The following is a 23,588-nucleotide window of genomic DNA, read 5'->3' on the forward strand; positions in this document are numbered from 1 at the left end:
GCACAGCTTTCCGTCTTCCGAAGTCAGTCATACTTGACTTGTTCGCAGGGCATTTTGCTCATTAGCATCTCTGTGTATAACTAGGGGCTGAAAATAGTAAGACGCATGTCACGGTGACTTGAACATCTCTGTTTCACACGTTGTTTCCCTTCCTACAATATTTTCCTCGTTTCTGCTTCATTTGTAAACGGTCTGAACTAGTTCGCTCCAGGTACGATGAGTTTTTCGTTTTCCTAGAACCGTAACGACGGTGTACCTACATGCGTGCATGCCTTGTCAAAATGCAACTGTATTTTTTTAAAAAAACACAACAGGACTATTTGTTAAGCGTGTAAATGTACAATGGTGTACCTAACACTACGGAAGAACGAACTCAGAGAAGTGTTAAAATTGTAAATGTAATTCATTGTATCTTATTTCAGAATAAGTGTATTATGGTGCTGATGATGCAACTGCAACTCTACATATGTACTTTGCAAAATCACTAAAAATGTTATTCCTAAAAAAAAAAAGCGTTTAAATGTAGGGCTCGCAACTAAACCCAACAATATATGGATATCATCAATTTGGAATAGTATCCCACGGGTACGTACTGGTGCAGAGTGGTCCTTTGAAGGGGGGGAACCAATCTGTGGCATTTCATGAGAAAATGGTGCCTTCTTGCAGTTGACCAAAATGTAGGTGTCCCCGACAAAGCAGTCATTATCGCGGGGTCGAAGGACTTTGTTTGCAAAGGGATCGGCGTGGCAGCACCATTCTTCCACCAGGGTATTCCAGTTCTCACTAGGCAACGGGAGCACTCTTTGGAAATTCCTATTAGGGTACATAAGAGGAGGTAATTGGGTTTAAAGAATTAGACAAAGGAAGGTGGAAAAGAATAGCACAGCATGACAACCAGAAACAAGACTAACTTTATTGACATAAAAGCTATACAGAGAATTAGCTGTGAGCACTTGATTGAGCATCAATGGCCATGGAGTAATATTGGTTTGCAGCTGTTGTAAGTAACTTCATCCACCAGGTCATAGGCCTGCCTGATCATCTGCACGCAGGGGGAGGTAGCACATTGGACCGGGGGACCATCGACTGTCCTCTTGTCATCCAAGAGCCACATTCTTTCTAATCTCTGCTTCTGCCAAGCTCCCTGCCCTGGCACTTCCATGCCTGGCCTCATCCTATACCCAGCCAAAGCTTCAGACATGTCAGCCAATCATTTATTTAATATAGATATGTAACACCTTTGAATTCCGTTGAGTGCATTAATAATTTTGCTTTAACCAAAATATTTATTGGAAATTGTATTGAAAGCAATCACTGTAAATGTTATCCTATCCCACCTGAGTTTGCATGACTCTTCCCCCCAACCAACTTCTGTACACTTAACACTATTTTAATACTTTAAACCCCCCCACCGCCTATAAAAAAAAAAACAAGCATGACGGGCATCAGTGGAGCAAGCAACACAGTGTGCGGTGGAACAGAGACGTGAAAGGGGAAGCACCGCATGGGAGGGGGGTGCAAGAAAACACACGCACTACCATGGAGAGCTGAAACCAAAAGATAAAAAGATCTTCACTGATGTTAGCTGTGGAAGGGTTAAAGTCATCGAATCAAAAAAGACGTTAAACAGGCTATGATGCAGGGAGGAAAAACATAAAAAGAAGAATAAAAGCCATTGACTAAGAAGCAAAGAAATGAGACTGACAAGAAAGCCATCCAATGATAAGTAAAGGGCTGACCTAAAGTCCACTGTAGGTATATTATACTGTAGAAAGTAAGTCTTTCACAAGAGACCGCTAAAATGGTCTGTGGGTGACACATAAAAGCCCCTCCCTCATTCAAGTATTGGCAAATAGTTTGCTGAAAAGAGCAGCATAATATTCCAGCAGTGCTTCTAAACGTATATCCTCCACCTGCACCATTGTTTTATATCAGTGGTTCCCAAACTTAATTGACCTGCGGCTCCCTTGACCTATTGGCCATTGGCCGCGACTCCCCATTATGTTAATTTTTGTTCGGGTGGAGGGGATGTAAGCCCGAACTCAGAAGTACTTCCATTTTTCTCCATGAAAATAATTGGGATAAAGCAGACGAACATATTATAATTATATTTGTAACAAAATAAAAATTAAAGCAGTCATTTAATAATAAATTTTGAGTGATTAAGTCACTATAAGTGCATAGAAACATTCCTGCATCTTCAGGTGCCTATGTTAATCTCACTGAGCCTGTGCCATGATCTTCTAGACTCTGTTAGTGCTTCTATTCACCTCCTTTTCCCTCCTTCTGTTTTGGTACATCTCTCTTTTTGTACGTATGTGTTGGTATTTTTGAAGCAGAAACCTAGCTTGAGCACAACAAAGATCTGAAGTGTGGACTTACCCTCGTGCCTCAGATGTTTTGATTCAGCTCAATGTCCCTGAACATGCTTAGGGGCCCATCACTCTTGTAAAGGCGCATAGATGCTCCGTTTTATCCCTAAAGATGCTTAGATGCACCACCATGGTCCATAAGGAAATGGTCAGAGGTACTCGCTGTCTTTGATTTGAACTGGCTTGAATGCATGACAACTCTGTCCCTGAAGGTGCTTTGATGCACATCCTAGTCTCAGTCCCCGAAGATGCTCAAATGCACCCTTATCCCTGAAGTCAGAGGTACCCTTCCTCTCTGTGTCACTACCAGCTGTGACAACCGCCTCCCCCTGTGCACTACTTCCACATTTTAGATATCCCCTTCCTGTATACTCCTTTCATATGTGAGAACCTCCCTCCAATGGTGCTCCTGCTGCCAGTGAGACTCTCTCTCTCTCTGTGTGCTCCTGCCATCTCTGAGGTCCTCCCCATCTGTGCTGCCACTACTTGTGATACATACACACTTCAGTGTGACGCTGCCAACGGTGAGATCGCCTCCCTGTGTGCTTATTCTATTCGGCCTCTCTGGTGCTCGAGCTCTTGTCCATGGGCAGCTGTGTTATATTATCAGGGTGCTGGGGAGGGTAAGTGGTGCAGTGTAAGCCTTCTGGGAGGCAGCTGCCATAGAGCTGCAATGTTTGTGTTTGAATGGGACACGGTGCTGTGCTTTTCACACTCATTCATTGTTCATTAGTGCCTGCTGGGAGGCGGACACACTAGAGATGTGTGTGAGTGAGATGTTTTCCAAAACTGAGAGTTGGTGACTTCACAGTCATAAGGCAGAGGCTCGGAGACAACTCAGGCAAACCGGCAATGTCCAGTTTGACAAGATCTCTCCTCATGGATCTCAAGTACAATGGGCGTACACAAGTACTGCTATTTGGCGTGCGGTGCTGAGACTTTCGAAACTGTATAAAATAGGAATGGGTGATTTACTTTAAATTTAAAATGACAACAATTATTTTGTGCAATTGTTATAAATGCTGTGTGGTGTAGAGCTCGGGGGAATCTCACATGATCGTAAATTTCACATTTCCTTTCTTCTGAACCTTCTTGTAATGACGATGGCCTAGAGTCGCTGCAGAATACGGGCAGCAATAACACTCAACATCGCTCCTGATTACGCCTGACCCTGCCAAATTGGAGGCTTTTTGAAGCACGTTACGTGTTGGGGCCGGGCCATACCATGTTCCAGAGTAGACGCTGACAGGGGGGCTTTCTTAACTCCCCACAACAGTCCCAAATGGGTTATACGGCACCACAAAGACATACTCTACAAACTTTCCACATTGCAAAAACTTTATTCAGAACCCGTTACCTTTTCCACTTTACCAAGATGTGCGTGGGTGCCCTTGGCTACTTCTAACGGCGCACCAGGGTGCCGCGGCGCACAGTTTGGGAACCACTGTTTTATATATACATATTCACACAAAAAAGGTTACAGAAACATTATAGTTAGGAAGTAGAATAAAAACACCTCAGAAATGCACTAAAAAGTCAAAGATTACAGGGATGTTATAAGTTAGGTTCAGATTTTACACACACAAAGCCATAGATATTAAGCTTTTATAGTGAGAGTTATTTCAAGTAACTATAACTGGTGCACTAAGGTAGCTATAACTCACGCCCTTGCCATGAACAGTTTACTCATCAATAATTTTACTGCAAATATTAGTGATATTATCAATGATGTCATAGAAGAGGTCATAAGTGATGTAATATCTGGGGTAATTAGCAGTGCATGGTGAGGGCGCAAGTTATAGTTACCTTAGGGCACAAATTATAGTTACTTGAAATACCTAACTATAACAGCTGAATTTCTATGGTTTTGTTCATGTAAAATCTGAACCTAACTATAACGTCCCTGTAACCTTTGTTTTTTTTAGTGAATTTCTAGTTTTAATTTTTTTTCAAGTAAGATGCCCATCGCAATGCACAGGGGGATTGGATGCAGGGCCTGGCCTGGCATGGTGTTGCCCCCACCCAAGCTTGCTGCTCCTGTACCCCCTCCTCCTTGCCATCCATTGTCCAAGTCCATGCCCCTGCTCCCTCAATACAGCCCTGTGTGGCCGTTGTTCTGCCAATGCCCTTCCAGCCTACACTGAACAGTTAGCTTGCTGCCCCATCCACCTTCTCCCTACCGTCTGTTGTCCGAATCCATGCACCAGCCCGTACCTCCTGCCCTGGATGGTTTGATGTGTTGCCCTTGCTCTCCATGTAGCTTGATGTCCCTGCCGACTCCTCCTGCCCTCTGTTGCCCAATAATAAACCCCATCTCTCAGGGCTCAGGTGGGAGCGGTGGTTTCCTCCTGTATGTTTCAACTTCGGAGGATCCGCAAAGTCCGCCATTTTCTCCCCCCGGCAGCACTCACCCAAACTGTTATCTCGCTGGTACTCTCCCGCCTGGATTTTTCTAACGCTATCTATCACGGTCTTCCACAATATCTGATTCAATGCCTCCAGGTTGTTCAGAACCAGGCTGCCCGCCTGATCCATGGAACACCCAGATGGCAATCAGCCAAACCTTTGCTTGTGAATCTGCACTGGCTCCCGGTCGAGCGAAGGGCTGCCTTCAAGGTGGCTTGTCTTACCTTCAAGGCACTTCATTGCCCTTCCCCTGCTTTCCTGAAATCCACCATCCACCCTTACTGTCCCATACGTCATCTTCGATCCGCTCACCTTGACTTGCTGATCATCCCCAGGGGCAAAACCAAGAGATTCGGCGGACGCCGGTTCTCCCAGTTGGCCCCTGGACTCTGGAACACCCTCCCTCTTTCTATCAAATCCTGCTCTTCCTTTCTTAACTTCAGGAAAATGCTAAAAACTTTTCTCTTCCCTGCCCCCATGTAGATTCTGTTACCTCCACTTCCCCCTCACTCTGCTCTGTTCTGTCTACCAGCGCCAGGAAGCTTCGGTGTCAGTGCGCTTTACAAGCATCACTTAACATAACATAACATCATTGCCCTTCTACTTAGCCTCTGTGCTTAGCTTGTTGCCCCTATCCTCCAATGTCTGTGTGCATGCCCCTGCTCCCTCCTTTTTGCCCAGCATGTTCCATAGACCAGCTACTTGCCCTTCTATCTACTGAGAATGATCTGTTGAGCTGCCACTGTCCCTCACACCTGCCTACGATAGTCAGATGGCTGCCGCCTGTCCCTGCCTCCTCCACCCTGCCTGTCCGAGTTCCATGCCCCTATCCTCTTCCTCCTGTCCTCCATGGTCCATTTTGCTGCCAATCCCTACAGCCCACCATGCTCTGTTATGTTGCAATTGCTCATACTGTCTTTTCTGTGTGGTCTGTTGTGACGTACCTTCCCCTGCCCTCTTTTGTCTGTGTCCAGCCCCAACACCCTCCCTTCTGTCCTCCATGGTAGTTTGTGCATGCCCCTACCCCCTCTCTCTTGCCTACCATGGTTGTTGTGCTCCCACTAACCCTCCCATTTGCCATGCATGGTCTTCTGTGTTACCACAGCCCCTCCCACCTGCCCTGTGTGGTCAGCTTGCTGCCCGTCTCCCTCCCACCTTCCCTCCGCTGTCTGTGTGTATGCCATTTTAGATTCACTGTTGCCCTCCATGGTGTGTTGTGCTTCTAGTGTTTATCCCTCCTGCCCTTCATGGTCAGTTTGCTGCTCCTGCCCTGCGCCCTTGCCACCTGTCCTCCGTTTTCCTTGTGAAGGCCCTTATCCACTCCCTCCTGCCATGTCTGGTCTGTTGTCGTTGCCCTGCCCCATGCCCTTCATGGTCTGTTATGCTGCAACTGTCCCTCCTGTCTGTCCAGTATGGTCAGCTTGCTACCCTTACCTCTTTCCCCGCTGATCTCTGTTGTCCATGTGGATGGTCTTGTCCCCTCCCTATTGCTTTCCATGGTCCGTTGTGCTGCACTGCCTTCCCGCTTGCCCTGCGTGGTATATTGTGCTGCTGCAAAATCCGACGATTGCACTGTAAGGTAAGTTTGGTGCCCCTGCCCATTTTCCTCCTGCCCTCTGTTACCGGAGTCCATGTCCCTACACCATTCCTTATGCCCTCTGTGATCCAATGTACCATTCTTGCCAACATTTTGAACTTGGTAAAAGGGAGTTTTTGAAAGAAAAAAACTGGGGATTGGATTTTCCCCGTTGACTTACATTGAAAAAGAGGAGAGTTTAGGCAGGAGCCAGATAAAATAAATGCTCTTCTGGGCTTAAAACATTAGGAGTCTCCTGCCTGAATGGGGTCTATTGGCATGTATGAATGTAATGCCAATGCCTCTTCCTTCTGCCCTCAATGGTCTGTTATATTGCCACAGCCTCTCTTGCCTGACTTGCATGGTTGGTTTGTTGCCTCTGCCCCCCTTTCATCTGCCCTCCATGGTCATGTGCTGCTGCTGCCCCTCCCGCCTGCCCAGCGTGGTCAACTTGTTGCATCTGCACCCTCCTCCCTGTGCTCAATTATCTGAACCATGCCCCTCACATCTGCCTCCCCGCAGTATTCCAAAGAACAAATAGATTGCTAACATTCTATATTTATTACAAAAGTGTGGCACTCCTGACGTCATCTTGATGCAATCAAAACTAATACCTAAAGCATTTCCTTTGGAAAATATAAAAATGAGAGGGTTGTATTCCCATGGAAGTTATGGTTAGTGCTCTAAAAAACTCCAATGAGGACATATTTTCTGAGTGCTCCAATAGCGAAAAAGCCCTTTTAAATTATTTGCTATCTTTATGTTTTTTTATCCAGTTGGTCACTTGATTATATGTCATACTTAGGGGAAAGGATGTGAAGTTACGGCCAGAGCTGCATATTTTATCATTCACGAATGATACAAATTCCTGGACCAACAGCCTTCTTGCTGCTTGCACTGAACTGCACCTTGACCTGTCCAACTAGCAGGATTTTATTCACCAACCTGGAATTTTAAAATCTATTTTAAAGAAACAAGTTAGACTACTATCTAAGGAAGACGACATGAGGGTAATAGAGTACTCCAGTAGCAATATCGGGCTATTCACTAGTTCCTACCAGGATAAACTGAGAAAGCCATATCTTGACTCAGCCTTGAATAAAACAATTTTAAGGCAAATTCTGTCAGTCAGACTCATGGTATTGCCAATAAAAGACAGGAGTACTCGCTGGAAAACACTAGAGGCGGTCACCACCTGCAGACTGTGTCATCAGCACAAGGAATCTATGGCTTACTTGGTTTGCATCTGCCACCGATCGAATCATGCATGTGGCACTTTACTGAAACCTCTGTTTTTAAAATATGGTACTCGTACCTGCACAGATGCAATGAAACTTCTCTTTAATTTGGATATTCCAATGGAACTGGCCAGACTAGCGAAATTTGAACACCAGCTGACAAAACGTATAAGTAAAGACTCAGCCAATGACTAGAGGCCGAACACACCTTTAAACTAGTGAATATACATCTAATTTTATTTGTCTCTTAATGTCATGCGTTGTGATTACTTGACTTGTTAAATGAAATATGATTACGTTTTATCTACGATCGAAGAAGGTGCGCGGATGGAGACACCACGCCCAGTCTTATATAACAATTTTAATTAATTGAAACAATAAATTAATTAATTAATTCATACTATACACCTGGGAACAAGGTCTAAGTTTCGGCATCAGCTCGACATCCTGTGATTCTGGTCAAATCACTCAATCTCCCCAGACCTAAAACCAAAATGAACATGCCCTTGTGTAATGTAACGGATGCTCATGTAAAGCACTCCAATACCTTCGGGAAGGGTCTGCGCTACATACAACTGCTAAGAAACAAAACAAATGACGTGTTTTGCACACTTCTGTTATTGAGCTATTCTTGTGCTACATTTGGGCTCTTTTTTTCTCTGGTGACCATCTTGGGAAACTTATTTATAATGAAGATCCCTAATTTCCACTTTTACTGCAGTATCCTCACTAGAAAATGCTTCTATTTTTCCACTTCGATTCGATTCCACACTCCCATTCTCAAAACCATTGACACACCCATACCAGTACTTACACACCCACTCACTGATTCATAGGTCTACACACATATCCACTCATTCACCCATACAGCCACTCATACAGCAACTCACTCACTAATACAGCCACTGATATATTCACTCATACACCCAAAACAGCCACTCACACACTGTCAGTTACTTATAGAGCTACCCAGACACCTACTCACTCACCTAGAGAATCAATCACACAGCCATTTACTCACCTATACAGTTATAGACATGCCCACTCACTTATTTACACAGTGTTGCAGGGATTCTGCCGAAAACAGACCTATGCGTAGGATTATGAGACCTTAGTGTACAGAGACAGGGTCATCCTACCACCTTAGTACCCATACTCCCAGGACCCATTATCTATTGTGTCTCACTTGCTCTCCTACTCATTCATAGAGAAACAAGTGATTAGACACCCCAGAACACAACACACCCGAATCTCTCAGGAATCACGGTTGCAAAACACAATCTTTTCGCTTGCACTCTTGTACTTGCCTACAATAAGATCTGACAGACACGAATCAGTTTTAAATATTTATTTTAACTAACATGCTCTAATATGCAGTATACGTGCCACAATAAGCAGAAAAATGCATAATACAAATATGGTTAGCATAGCAGCTAGTCCATGAATCATGAAAGGAGATGCTATCATGAAAAGACTGAATAGCCTAACCATCCTCCCCTTGCTTAGAAGCTTTATTATTAGAAGATATCTGGGCTTTTTCTGCATGGAGGCCGATATGGATCGAAATCTTCTGCAGTCCTTTCTTGCTGGCCCTCATCTTAAACTCACCAATGAGATAGGTGTGTATTACAATTAAATGAACTCGATGTTTTGCGGCATATACATTAATTTGGAGCACTAAGGAAGGCTTATCGCTGAAACGCGTATGCTGAAATAAATGTATGATGAAAGTGACCTCACGGGTGCAATATCTGTTGGAGCGTGAATATAGTACGTGAGTACTACCCTCACGAATTCAGAGGCACCCGCCCTAAGAGTTCAGCAGCTGCTGGTGGGGTTTGGAGCTGTGATATATATATATATATATATATATATATATATATACACACACATATTAGCTACTGGTGGTCACCAGTAGGTAGTTATAGTTAGGACCTAGTTTTCATAGGAAAAGCGTTTTTTGTTTTCTCAATAACTTTTGCGCCGCTTGACCAATCTTCGAGAAATTTTCAAAACTAGTGGAGCACTCCGGTCTTGAAAGTTTCAGGGTGATACGTCAAGCGGGGGTTGTGAAAAAAGGGGGGGTCCCAAAACGCGTTTTCCCCATGTAATTTTCCGTAGGAAACTTTAGACAAAGCTACAGCCCGAACTGCTGAACGGAATTACACCAAATGTGGCAAAAAGGTAGCCCTTGGTTTAGAAAGAGCCCTTTTTGTTAAATGGTGTAAATCCGTTCAGTAGTTCCTGAGAAATTAAAGAAAGGAAAAGTTTTGATATATGGGGCAGCGGTGGTTTTGTGAACCCTCCCGACCACAAGCTTTATTCTAATTGGTTGCCAACACTCCAAACCAGGAAGTGTTGGCAGCCATCTTGTGACTCGGTAGAACAGAGTCACAAGAAAAGAGTAGAAAAAAGCATTAAGAAACAAGAAAAGGGGGCTGGGTAGAAACACCCTGACCCCCTAGGCCTGCTCAGGGAGTCCCACAAGGAACTCCAGGGCCAAAAAAAGCATTAAAAAAAAAATATGGGCTGAATTCGCGCTGGGGTCGCGAATCCGGCTGAGAAAATAAAAAAAAAACAAGCTTGGACTCCCGCGCTTCGTTGCATTTAAGCCCTACCACTGACAAAAAATGAGCGGGGAATGACCCGGGTAGGAATAGCAGTATGTGCTTGCTGGCCAAACACCTACCTCTAGCTCTGGCCACCTTGATAAATATAGTTCATTTATTTTTAATCACAATAAAAGCAGGAAGTCTAAAAAATGACTTTTCCTTCCCAGATAGAGTCCACGCTGCTTAGGTCTGGAGGAGCAGGGAGAGGGGACAGTAAACATAAAAATGCAGCAGGTGCGACGTGTGAGCGTGACCGTGGCCACAATATGAAAAGCGGTACTCCTGTCCCCGAAACCTACCACCCCGTCAGTATGTGCCCTCTACCCTACAGTAAGCGCCAGCTTGAGGGAAACAAATATTTTAAGGATGTTGGTAGATTTATTTTTTTAAATCCCAAAATATCTTGGAAATACAAGTTCTTGAACCCCAATAACCACAGTCCAGGTATACGAATATTACAAATACTCTCTGAACAGGTGTCGAGAACTCCCGAAATCCCTCCCCTCCACTGCATTTAAAGCGCTAGACTGTTCACGTGTAGTGTGACATGATCGTGCACACGTCTCCCATAATCTGCCCACATTTCATTCGAACACAAGCCTGTACAGAGTAAATACGTGTGCACACATACATGGTCTTCGAGAGCGCAGTGTCAGCGCCGTTGTGAATAAGCTTGCACTAGTTTTCCACTTCTCCAGCCTCGTTTTGTTTGGGAATGCACCCGCTGCCGGCTCATCTGCAACCTCTCTGAGCCCGGGCTCAGGAGAACATTTTATGTTCCAGTGTTTGTGAGCAGCGCGCATATTACAGTACAGCATCACAATGCTGTTTCCTTTGTGTTTACACTTAAAGCAAGTGCCACATTTGTTTGTGATTGTAAGATAACACGTGCTGCAGCTGGAGCGCCAAACACGTCTTGCGCTTCGGTTTATTTTGAACTTATCTTAAGTAGCACAGCGTAAACTCTACAGTACACATTTTATCCACCGCGCCCGCGGATATGGGGTCTGCACAGCATGTTACGTATGTGGATAAAATGCGTACCGTAGAGCTGGTCAACAGCAGCACCTGGTATTGCGAGCATCATTAATCTGTACGGGTTATAAAAACGCGTGAGAGAGACGTGTGTTCTTCTACGTCAGCAGGGTCTGAGGACTGAAGCTACGATTCTGTGAATCGCCAGTCCGCAGCTCCGACACTTATTGCCCATCAGCAGACTGGCACCGGTGCTGGCAGTGCCAGCCTGGCACAGCTGGGCCAGTCTCCCACTCTGATACTCTGCGCACCTGGAATCCTGACGTGGGCTCGGTGGGCTCCTGGGCGCGTGAAAGTCTCTCGCTAATTATCGGTGTGGGGAAGAGGCTGCGGTGCTCCGCCCATCTTAGCTCCTTTACAGAGGGCTTTTCTAAGTGCTGTGTGTATCTTAACACGAACCCTAAACCCTACCTGCCCCCTCTGATCCCCGCAACGACCAGGTGGTACCTCCATTGATACTCTCTGGAGCTCTACAGGCTGCACGATAAGGATGCACTCATGGCTGTGCCAAAATGCCCCATATGTTCTTTAGTACAGAACATTAGGGATTGTGGTCGCTACGCAGTTTCTGTGTTTGTGTGACACTAGAGCCGGTGTCTGTTTGAGTGCTGCTGTGTGTGTGTGTTTGGGGAGGGGCACTATGAATTTATCGAGCACTGTAATATGTGCAGCGCTTGAAATGTAAACAAAGAAGTGCAAGTACTCTCTGTAACAGAGTACCTGCTTGTTCTGAGAAGTGCAGGTACTCTCCCTCTCAAACTAAAAAAGTGCCGGTACTCAGTATCAGCCCATTTAACCCCTTCTGTGCCCATGACGAGCTGGACTCTTCATGGAGCACAGTTGCGCTGTGCCCATGACGAGTCCAGCTCGTCATGAGGCATTCCAAGGGGAATCCCTTTCACTAAAAATAGCCTCGGAAGATCTTCCCCAGCTCCCGAGGCCCCCCCCCCTGCTTTCAGTGTAATGACGATCGGCGCACACGTCGTGCCGACGTCATTACACTGAAACTGAAACGAGCCAAGAGGCTCATTTCAGTTTCACTTTCTACGTGCTCAGGGGGCTATCTCAGCCCCCTGAGCACGTAGAAAGACGGCAGAGGTATCGTTGGAAAGGGGAGAATCTCCCCTTTCCAAAGGCACCCCTCCACAGGAGGGTGATCCCCAAGCAGGGATCCACCCACTAGACACCAGGGAGGGGGGAGCGGCCCCTTGGGCAAGGGCCTTTGCTCCCCCCTAATTATTTTGGCACCATGGAGTCATTTTGCCCCCCCCTGGGGGGCAGTAGCCCCCAATCTGCCCCCCCGGGGGGGCAAAAAGCCCACTAGACACCAGGGAATTTGAAAACAAATAAAAATAGGGGTGGGGGCTGCCCAAAACGGGCAGGCCCATGCCCCCACCCCACCCCCCAATTATTACAGTCATTCTCCCCCCCCCGGGGGGGCAGATGGGGCATTGGCCACTAATCTGCCCCTTCCGTGGGGCCCACTAAACACCAGGGATTTGTTTTTAGTTTATTTTTAGGGTGGAGGCTGCCCGAAACGGGCACGCCAATGCCCCCACCCAATCGCCATCATTACAGCCTTTCTACCCCCCCGGGGGGCAGATGGGACATTGGCCCCTAATCTGCCCCTTCGGGGGGGCGCAAAGCCCACTTGACGCCAGGGATTTGTTTCGCGCAATTTTATTTAGGGTGATGGATTTTATTTAGGGTGGAGGCTGCCCGAAACGGGCACGCCAATGCCACCACCCCGCCACCATTACAGCCTTTTGCCCCCCCGGGGGGCAGATGGGGCAGTAGCTCCCAATCTGCCCCCCCCGCAGAGGGGCAGAAAGCCCACTATCCACCAGGGATTTTTTTTGCGCAATTGTTTTTAGGGTGTGGGCTGCCCGAAACGGGCACGCCAATGCCCCCACCCTCCCCCCCACAAAAATGACATTCTTTCTGTCCCCCAGGAGGCAGATGGGAGCTGTAGCCCCCAATCTGGCCCCCCCTGGGGGGCGCAGAATGCCCACTAGAAACCATGGAATTTTTGGTTTTATTAGTGTAGGGGTAGGGGCTCCCCAAAATGGGCATGACAATACCCCACCCCACCCCCAGAGAAATTCCAGTCTTTCTGCCCCCCCGGGAAGGCAGATGGTGGCAGTGGCACCTGATCTGCCCCTGGGGGGGGGGGGGGGGCAGAAAGCCCACTAGGCGCCAGCGAGTACGCAGGCTTTTTTTATGTGTGGGGGTGGGGGCTGCCCAAAATGGTCATACCAATGCCCCCACCCCCACAAAAAATAGCCACAGTCTTTCTGCCCCTTTAGGGGCATATCGGGATGAAACCCCCTTCTCCGATTCCCCCCCAGGGCGGCAGAAAGCCCACTGGGCTACGATTTTTTTTTAGCAATGTGCATACCTGTGGATTTTGGGCCCTAGCGCAGTTGGCACGTAGGCAAACCTAGCAAACCTGTACATTTTTGAAAACTAGACACCGAGGGGAATCCAGGATGAGGTGACTTCTGTGGAAATATGGATTTTTATGATCAGTTATGTCCCCTATCTTGGACCCCAACGGTTTCATGTATAGATCATAAGTACATGTATGTTTCCTCCAGTTCCAGTTATGAAGACGCAAACACATGTGCGTCCACCGTCAACATGTCCTCTTTCAGACCCGCCATGAATGGGCCGGATACTCTATTCCTAAGTATGAAAGGCCACCGGCTTTATATGGTTCACTTCCCACATTTCTTACAGTCCAGGCGAGTAGGCCCTGATTCTGCCATCAAGCCTTTTCTGCCTTCTGCCTCTGAAAGCTCCAGTCTGAGCTCGCATCTGTATCCATGAACTTTGTCCTACTCCCTGTGCGGCTAACGGTGCCTGACTCGACCTGTCTGCTTGCCAAAAACTGCGTTTCACCTTCAAGATTATCTGCTCTGCTCCGCTCTTCACCCAATGCATTCCTGTCTAGTAGTTTAAGTAAACATTCTTTCAGCTACCGAGCAAAAGGCCCGGCTTCTCTGTCTTTATGCAAGTAATTCATAGCCCTGTTACTATGGAAGATTTTCTACCCTCGCATCTAGTGTAGACACTTAGACGCTTGTACACGCACTAACAGTCAGTATAGTCAGTATAGAATAAGATTCTATCCTAAGAGACCTTTCTTTTTGGATAACACAGTTCTTTAAACATAGGATGTTAGATATGATTTGGGATTAGGTTGACATAACCCCAGACTTCTGTCTCCACATGTAGAGCTAACTGTCAAGTCCCTTTCACCCCCTAGTTGCTCGTCAATCACACGTCATGCTGCTGCGCGCGCATCTCTGCCAAGTATTTCTGCTGACATTGCGAAATTCTTCCGTGGAACCACCCATTTATGACATCATATCCAATGACGTTCTTTAAGTTACGCCCAGTTACACCTATTTTAGTTACGCATGTATGTTCTTATCTTTATTATCAACTGTTACGCCTCCTGCATCTGTTTCACTGTAATGCCTATTGTATAAAAATGATTACTTGTCAATAAAGTTGGTTCTTCACTTCCTGAACCTTCGTGGTGATGGAATATGGAGTCCATCGATTCGAATCGATTTTGGAATAAAGCCCGTTCCGAACCTCTAATACCACGGATTCTGCCTCTTATTTTACTGAGCTATTATTATAGATTTTCCGCATCAAATTAAGTCCCGGTAATTAAATTATTTACCACATAAATGGCGCCCGAACAGGGACACTTTCTCATCTCACGCGCCGGAGGTGCGTTGCAGGCCCGGTCTCCTGTCACAGCTGGACGGACAACAACGCGTACCCACAGGATTTCCTGTATCTCCCTCCTGCCGAGCGGGGGTAACTGAGGCTGCGATCAACACCCAGACGAGGCGGTGAGAAGTGCGAAGTATCCCGACCAGAGCCTAGCTGAGAGAGCAAGATCCGAGGTATACAGAGGCCCACCAGGTTCCGAAGTTCCGAAGTTCCGAAGTTTCGAGTCGAGTCCAGTCCGGTCCGAGTCCAGTTCAGTTCAGTTCCGAGGCCTTCCGTTCCGAGCTACCCGGTGAGTACCATTGTCGGGGAGGCGTTCTGACGTGCACATAGGTTGTGCCGGTCAAGACGGGTTTGGGTACACAAATCCGGTCTGCACTGTTTCAGCAGTGTATCTGTACTGTTTAGCTGTATATCAAGTATGTCTAGTATATAATCCAGAATTACCTAGTTAGTGCCGAGTATCATGTTTAGTGACTAGTTCCTCAAATGACCATCATTGCTGTTCATTAAATGTTAAATGTTAAAATGTTTTAAATACGTTCTGCATATTGTGGTGTGAATGACTGTTCATTATTGTGTTTTGTTGTATTAAACGTGTTCAGAATTAGGTATCAGATCAGATCAGTTCTCAAAAATGCCGCTCTTTTCGAAATTAAGACAGATAAAAACTAGAAAAGGGGTACTCGAAGAAGCTGTTCCCATTCCTCCTAGGGACACTCCAGGGTACTTCATGTATCATAAACATGGCCTAGACGCCATATTATTTCTTGATTTATGGGTAGACTACACCAAGGAATTACCAGAAAGTCAGAGGTGGCCCGCAGCTGGGACCTGGGATGCAGATTGCATCGTGAAAGTAGAGGAAGAATTATGGAAAAAGAAAGCTAGACAATCACAGAAAGATGCCATTGAATTATGGCGTAAAGAATCGTATAGACGTACAGAAAAAGCACGTAGACAGGAAGAGAAGAGTAAGGAGAATTCAAATAAAGTTCGAGAAAATCTATTAATTGAAGAAGGTACTCGAGTAAAATCAGAACAAGTAGACAGACAACGAAATGCCCTTATGAATGGTATGTATCCTCTTTTGGCCGAAGGGTTACCTAAGGCTACTCCGGAGATACCAAAAGACTTGCCACCCCCATTGTTCCCGATAAAAGTACATCCCAAAGGGCATCCCAGAACCGCAGAAGATGTTTTTCTTTCCTCTTATTTAGACGACGCAGCTCCCGAGTATGCTAGTGCTGCGCCACATAGACCGCCTGCCGAGGGGGTTCAACGCCAAGACCCTCCTCCGTCTGTACCTCCGCAACAACAAACTCCGACACAAGTTCCGGCAAGCACATCTGTTTCTACAGCTGTACCCACATCTATGGTTGCCATATCACGTTCAACGAATCCTTTCACATCCAGCACCCCAGGTGGTGCTACAGGAGGTACAACAAACATTTTTTCCACGCCACCCAGAGTAAATAAACTTTCCTTTCAAGAATTAGCCCACCAACGTACGCCCAAACTAGTAACTCCCGACGCGCTTAAGGAACTTCTAATAGATTGTAGATATGACCCGGTGCCCGGAAAAGGGGACGAAATGCTGCTGGCATCATTACGTATCCGACGAGCTGCAATATATTTAGGGAGGCTACCAGGAATGACTACACATTTAGAAAATATATATCACTTTGTCCAGTCAGGACGAGATTCCGAAAGTATTAATAGAGCCTTGGAGTACCAGAAAGTGGAGATACAGGGGGAACTGTTACGTTTCCTCATAAATTGTGTGATCAGAAATCAAGACCGACCAGGGGTAAATCCGGAAGAAATGCAAATTCTTACCACCTGGAGTCGGAATATATCAGAGGGGAGACATGATAAACGATCATGTATAGTAGCTATGTGCCGCAAGATCCGCAAAGAAGTAGAACGAATACACGAAGAAAGATTAGCAGTAGACGAGCCTGAACAAACCGAGGAGGAGGAAGAATTAGAACTGCCCACAGGACAGTTAGAAACTATGGCCTATGTAGGTAGAGGGAAATATTGTAATAATACTAGATGCTTTACTGATCCGATACGTCCGATACGTCCAGATAATAACAGAAACTTCCAAAACCCAATAATAAATATAAGGTCCCCCGAACATTCGTTCCAAGCCGCTGACAAATTGCTCCGAGAACGAAGGGGTTATCATATACTTGATTCTATGGACGAACAAGAATTAGCCAGGTCAGCCGTTCATTGGGTTGACAGTCCCGGAAAATATAGTGATGATACACTAGCACACACGTTTTTGAACCTCACCCCAGATGAACAACGTTTAGCTGGTATCTATATGGTTCAACAACTCCTTATATTATATAAAAGCCAACACTCCGATCCTGGTCCATTACCTAATATATTGACTGAATTACTCACAAATAAATGGAGAGGTTCAGGTACTGAGTTAATTAGAGAAATACTAGAATCCAGAAAGCAGTATATTCTTTTTGTATGCCCCGAACATGTCTCACTGCCCATCAAGGAAAGAACGACGTACTATATGGATAGACAGAATCCCTTACGCGAAGTGCACCCGATAAAAGGTGATGACAATCAGTTTAAACGTGTGTTTGTATACACACCCATATCTAAAATAGAACTATTAGAAATGAAGAAAGTGGTACCCAGTCATGACAAAGACCCAGCGGGTTTCCACCGTGAAATTAAAGACATGTTGCTCATGGGAGAGTATACCTATCCAGACATTATGACGATATTGAAGGTATTAATGCCTGCGGGCATTTACGAAAAACTCAAGGAAAAGGACTGGGAGGTGGGAGACCAGAAGATAGATTGGACAGCATTAGAAAACGAAGAAAAAGCTCGAGGTCCAGGTTCAGGGCTTGGGGAAAAGACCAAAATACTACCAGGTTTACTAGTACAGGTATTGCCACGTTTATTAACTACGAAAAAGGAAGACTGGGGTGCAATTTCAGCCTGTAAACAAAAGCAAGATGAAGACACTAGTGATTTCTATGCCCGATTCGAAAAATGTTTTGGTATAAATAGTGGAATAAAAGCAAGTAGCGAATCTTATCCACATCTGTTTGTGACAAAATTAGTTGAAAATGCCCTGCCCCAAGTTAAGAATAGAGTATTGAAATTCGAGAGTACCTGGCAAGGTAACTCTCCGTCACAAATGTTACAAATGCTACAGTACCATCACAATAGAATTAGAGAGGAACAAGAACATGAACAAAGACGCATGAAAGACACGAAAATGAAAATGCTAGTTTCCCAGACAGTTCCAGCTGACGGTCATAAAAAGGGTATGACACAGTCCAGTGTTTCAACAGGTCCTGTAAAAGGGACATGCAACTATTGTAAACAGCCAGGCCATTATGTACACGATTGTCCAGTTTTAAAACATAATATCGCCATAGGTAATACTAAAGAAAGACCACGGCCACTTAGACAGGATCAGAACCAACAAGGAGCTCCGCAGCATGCACAGGCCATGCCAGCTCCGCAACAGTCTATGCCAGCTCCACCACCGCAGCCTATTGCTGCTACACCAACAACGACACAACAGATGTACCAGACTGCACAGTATGATTATCCTGATTATCAACGATACTCATGAAACAGCCTAGAGAGGGAAGTTGGCTTACCCCTTATCGAGGTCCCTGTAGATCAAGAAGGACCTTATGTACACAGTGAACTATTAGGCCAAGATAGAAAATTTTTACTTGATACAGGGGCAAGCCGAACAACAATAAAACGTAGTGAAGTTCCAGGGGCACCCCTCTCAGGCTCACAGAATATTTCCCTTGGGTTTTCAGGAAAACCTATCATTAACGAAGTATCACAGCCTCTTCCCCTTACGATTGGTCCTTTGACACGAACTACAGATTTATTGCTTACTAAATCATGTCCAGAAAACCTGTTAGGTATCAAAACATTGAAAGCTCTAGGAGCTATAATATGTTGTTCTCCGGAAGGAGTAAGATTGTTTTTACGTGATTTCAAAGGGCACTATGTGTCCCGAGACATGGATCCCCGACTGCAGACTTTACCCACACATTTATGGGCACAAGGCCCTACAGATGTTGGTTGCATGAACATTACACCATATCGAGTCACACTAAAGGCAGGAGTGGTACTACCACGAATGCGACAATACAAGTTACCCCCAGATGCTGTAGTGGCTTTACTGCAAATCATTGACGAGCTTATTGGCCAAGGAGTGGTTGTGGAAACCGACTCCAATGTATGTAATTCCCCGATAATCCCGATTCTTAAACGAACTGATCCAAAAGCCCCGTCAGTATATCGATTGGTTATTGATTTGCGCGAATTAAATAAATGGATTGTACCACAATACCCCGTAGTTCCAGACATTTCTTCATTACTGACAGCCATTGATTCCGAAGCAACATTCTTTACTGTAATTGATCTCAAGAATGCCTTTTTCAGCGTCCCAATAGATCCGGAAAGCCAATACTTGTTCGGATTTAGTTTAAATGGACGAAGCTTTAAATTCACACGCGCACCTCAAGGATTCACAGAAAGCCCCAGCATCTATAGCCAAGCACTGAAACGAGAACTTGACAGTATCCACATGCCAGTCAACACTGCCCTGCTTCAATATGTCGATGATCTGCTGATCACCGCCCGAAGCGAACCTGAATGTGAAAAAGCCTCACTGACGGTTTTACATTTTTTGGCCGAAAAGGGGCACAAGGTGTCCCCTTCTAAGCTGCAATTCTGTGTCCAGCGAGTTGTTTACCTTGGTCACTCGCTGTCCAAGGAGGGAAGGCAGCTTACACCCGACCGCATACAGTTAATTGATAACATGTCAGTACCCAAGACACAAAAGGAGGTGCGGGCTTTTATAGGCCTCACTTCATATTGTAGGCAGTGGATCCCTCAGTATGCATTTCTAGCAAAACCACTCATTCAGTTGACAACACAGGAGGCAGCCACATCGACTGTCCTCCCTTGGACTCAGGAACATACACACGCCTTTGAAAGTTTAAAGAAAGCTTTATGTCAAGCACCTGTCCTAGCAACACCATGTTACAGCAAACAGTTTACGCTCTTTGTTACAGAACGCGAAGGTACTGCTTTGTCAGTACTCACACAGGAACAAGCAGGATCACACAAACCATGTGCTTATTTTTCTAGTACATTAGATCCCGTAGCTCAGGCTCTGCCTGCGTGCCTGAAGTCAGTGGCAGCGACAGCTTTAGCAATCAGACAAAGCGATGCCATAGTGTTAGGACATCCATTGACAGTACAAGTACCACACGCAGTAGAGGTTCTCTTGAACCGCACACAAACACAACACTTGACTATAGCGAGACTCACCGGTTACGAATTAACATTGTTTCAGCCACACATAGAAATCAGACGTTGTAGTACATTGAATCCTGCCACTCTTTTGCCAGTAAACGGAACAGACCCATTAGCACATGATTGTATTGAAGTTATTACTATCACGACGAAACCCAGACAAGACTTGACAGACGTCCCATTGACAGATTCAGACCTGACGTTGTATGTAGATGGTTCATGTATGAGAACAAGTACAGGAGAGCTAGTGGCCGCGTATGCAGTCACAACAGACACTGAAGTCATTGAAACAAATCGTATTAATACCTTGTCAGCTCAAGCAGCAGAGCTCATCGCTCTGACACAAGCCTGTATTCAAGCCACAAATAAGAAAGTCAACATATACACAGATTCACGTTATGCATTCGGAGTCGTCCATGACTTCGGCGTGCTGTGGCGAGAGAGAGAGGTTATTTAACTTCTCACGGTGCCCACATTCAGCACGGACCCCTCATTCATGCCCTATTAGATGCAATACATCTACCCGCTGCAATATCAATTATGAAATGTAAAGCTCATACGAAAGTTACTGATATCATTTCCCAAGGCAATGATCTAGCTGACAAAACAGCTAAACAGACTGCTCAAACTCACACATCTGACATGACAAAGACAATAGTTCCGACACCAACACATTGCATGATGGTTAAGGATCCCGCTCTTGACGTAATTGACATACAGACACATGCTACACCAGAAGAAATAAAGAAATGGACTGAATTAGGAGGGATCCAAACTGATCAGGGATGGATGACGAAGGAAAAATCTATATGGTTTCTTCCCGACTCAATGGTCCAAGTTATCATAAATACAATACATAGTCCTGCCCACTTAGGAGAAAAAGCTATGCTAGACAGCATTCAACACATTTGGTTCAACAAACATTTACGAGCAGCAGCTAAACAAAAAGTCCGTACCTGTATGATCTGTTGTCAGTTTAACCCAGGTAAAAGCATTCCCGTAGAACAGGGTGGATTTCAGCCTCCTGATCACCCTTTTGAAGTCCTCCAGATGGATTATATCCAGATGGAACGATGTCGAGGATTCAAATACGTTCTTGTAGTTGTTTGTGCTCTTTCCCGTTGGACAGAGGCATACCCGGTTTCAGATTACACTGCCCCGACTACTGCCAAACAGTTAGTTCGAGAATTCTTCCCACGGTACGGTTTACCACGTGCTGTCTACTCAGATAACGGCCAGCCGCTCTCATCCGAACTAATGAAATACGTTTCACTTTTGTTAGGTTATCAATGGAGATTTCACTGTGTCCGACACCCCGAGGCAGCAGGTCTCGTGGAACGACATAATCAAACTCTGAAAATTAGATTGTCCAAAATATGTAGAGAGAAAGGTGTCGACTGGGTAGTAGCCTTACCAGTTGCACTCTTTTACATGAGAATGGTAGCGCACTCTCGAACAGGGCTATCCCCTTATGAGGTGATCTTCGGTAGACCACCAAATATGTGGGGGACGCCTATACCTCGTAAAATAACTGACGTTGACTGTAATATGCTGACAGATTACCTGGCTTCCTTGATGTCAGCACTACAATCTTGTCGTTCACAGGTAGCTGCAGCCTTTCCCGACAACACCGAGGTGAAACCCCATGACGTGGTTCCTGGTGACCTGGTGTTAGTGCGGAATTTTGATCGGAAGTCTCAGCTGGATCCTAGGTGGAAATCGCCTCAACTCGTACTGTTAACCACGAGGACAGCCGTGAAGATCGAAGGTCGAAAAGGCTGGATACATTCAAGTCATATCAAGAAATTTCATGGACTACCATCCGATATAGAGACTAAACCCTGTATTTCCTCAAAGACAGACTCAAAGCTTCCTTTGGTTGAACAAACAAACTCAGAACAATATAGACTAAAACTACGGTCCAATAAGTCAGACAATTTGATTGTTTAAGTCCTCTCCAAGGTGAATCGGTTGAATTTGTCTCTGACATGTATCCTCTGGACCGGAATAGAGAAGGAGATAATCAAATCCAGTTGAAAAAACATGCGTACTGTAAATCACTGCGTAGTCATTGTACAGTGACGTTATTAATTTTGTTTTTCTTATGTCTTTTAATAATAGCTGCAAGTATATTGTTGCACATATATTATCCTATTTCTAAACATGTTTATAATGTTACTGCTGAACATTCTTTTAGTGAATTTCCCCCGCATGAGTTGTCATATAGATTTGCGCTGCGCAATAACACTTTTATTAGTATGTTACATCATTCCCATCAGGCTAGCAATGCTACAAATTGTTGGATATGTGGCCGACTCCCTCCCTATCAGAACTATAATGGAATTTTGCCTCTCTTTCCATATCCGTTCACACACAATGGCTCCTGTGGAGCATGGTTTAGTTTAATTAATTCCCTAGATTCGAATTCCGCAGTTTATCAAGACAACTGGGTTTGGGGAAACCTGAACTTAGTCTTGCTTAAAGCCTGTTACCCTAACAAGGAGGGACTTCCCAAAAGAACAGGAACTGATCTAGAAAATGAAGTATATGGATTAGGTAATTTCACGCTTAATCTCATGATCCTGAATGTCGAATCCGAAGCTGCACCAATTTTGCCCGCTATGTCAGTATTTCCAGTTAAAGGTGAACTGTGTATAAGAAAGAATGGCTCCATACACATGGGCCATAGTAAATGCATCACTGTAATAGAATTCAGTGATCAAGGCAAGTCTACATTTAGAGCTTCTCGCCATTCCTACTTTGTATGTGGTCAGACTGCATATATACGTCTGCCTCTAGATTGGGATGGTACCTGTTACATCGGATTTCTTTTGCCACCTGTTTTCCTAGCTCCTCCTGATTATCATAGAAATACTCATTTAGTACACAATAGAGAACAGAGAGATCTCCCAATAGTCGATTATACTGAAACAGCATGGGAGAAATACACAGATTTCAATAAAGGTTTCTTTCCTTATATAGGTACAGTCACTAATAGTAAGCTGAAACGTAGATTAACCAGAACCCTTGAAGCAGTAGTAAACGAAACTATTTCCGCCTTAGGCAATTTAACAGAAGAACAGTCTGCTATGCGGATTGTTGTGCTTCAAAATCGTCTTGTCCTTGACGTCATTCTGGCCGATAGGGGCGGAGCTTGTAGGGTCATCGGATCAAATTGTTGCATTTTCATACCAGAAAATTCGCCATCTGTATATAAAGCCATAACTCGCCTTCATAAGATTGTAAGCCAGATACACCAGAATCC

General features: G+C 45.2%; 1 protein-coding gene across 2 annotated transcripts in view; it reads right to left on the bottom strand.

Moving 5' to 3' along the window:
- The window catches only part of UBE3D (ubiquitin protein ligase E3D), a 1,075,540-nt gene that overhangs the window by 701,070 nt on the left and 350,882 nt on the right, over positions 1–23,588 (bottom strand). For both annotated transcript variants that reach the window (XM_085611020.1, XM_085611019.1), the window contains exon 4: positions 594–813. In XM_085611020.1, the coding sequence (XP_085467146.1) occupies positions 594–813 (220 nt within the window). The remainder of the gene's footprint in view (positions 1–593; positions 814–23,588) is intronic.

Source organism: Triturus cristatus, chromosome 6 (assembly GCF_964204655.1).
Source record: "Triturus cristatus chromosome 6, aTriCri1.1, whole genome shotgun sequence".
Classification (NCBI taxonomy): Eukaryota; Metazoa; Chordata; class Amphibia; order Caudata; family Salamandridae; genus Triturus; species Triturus cristatus.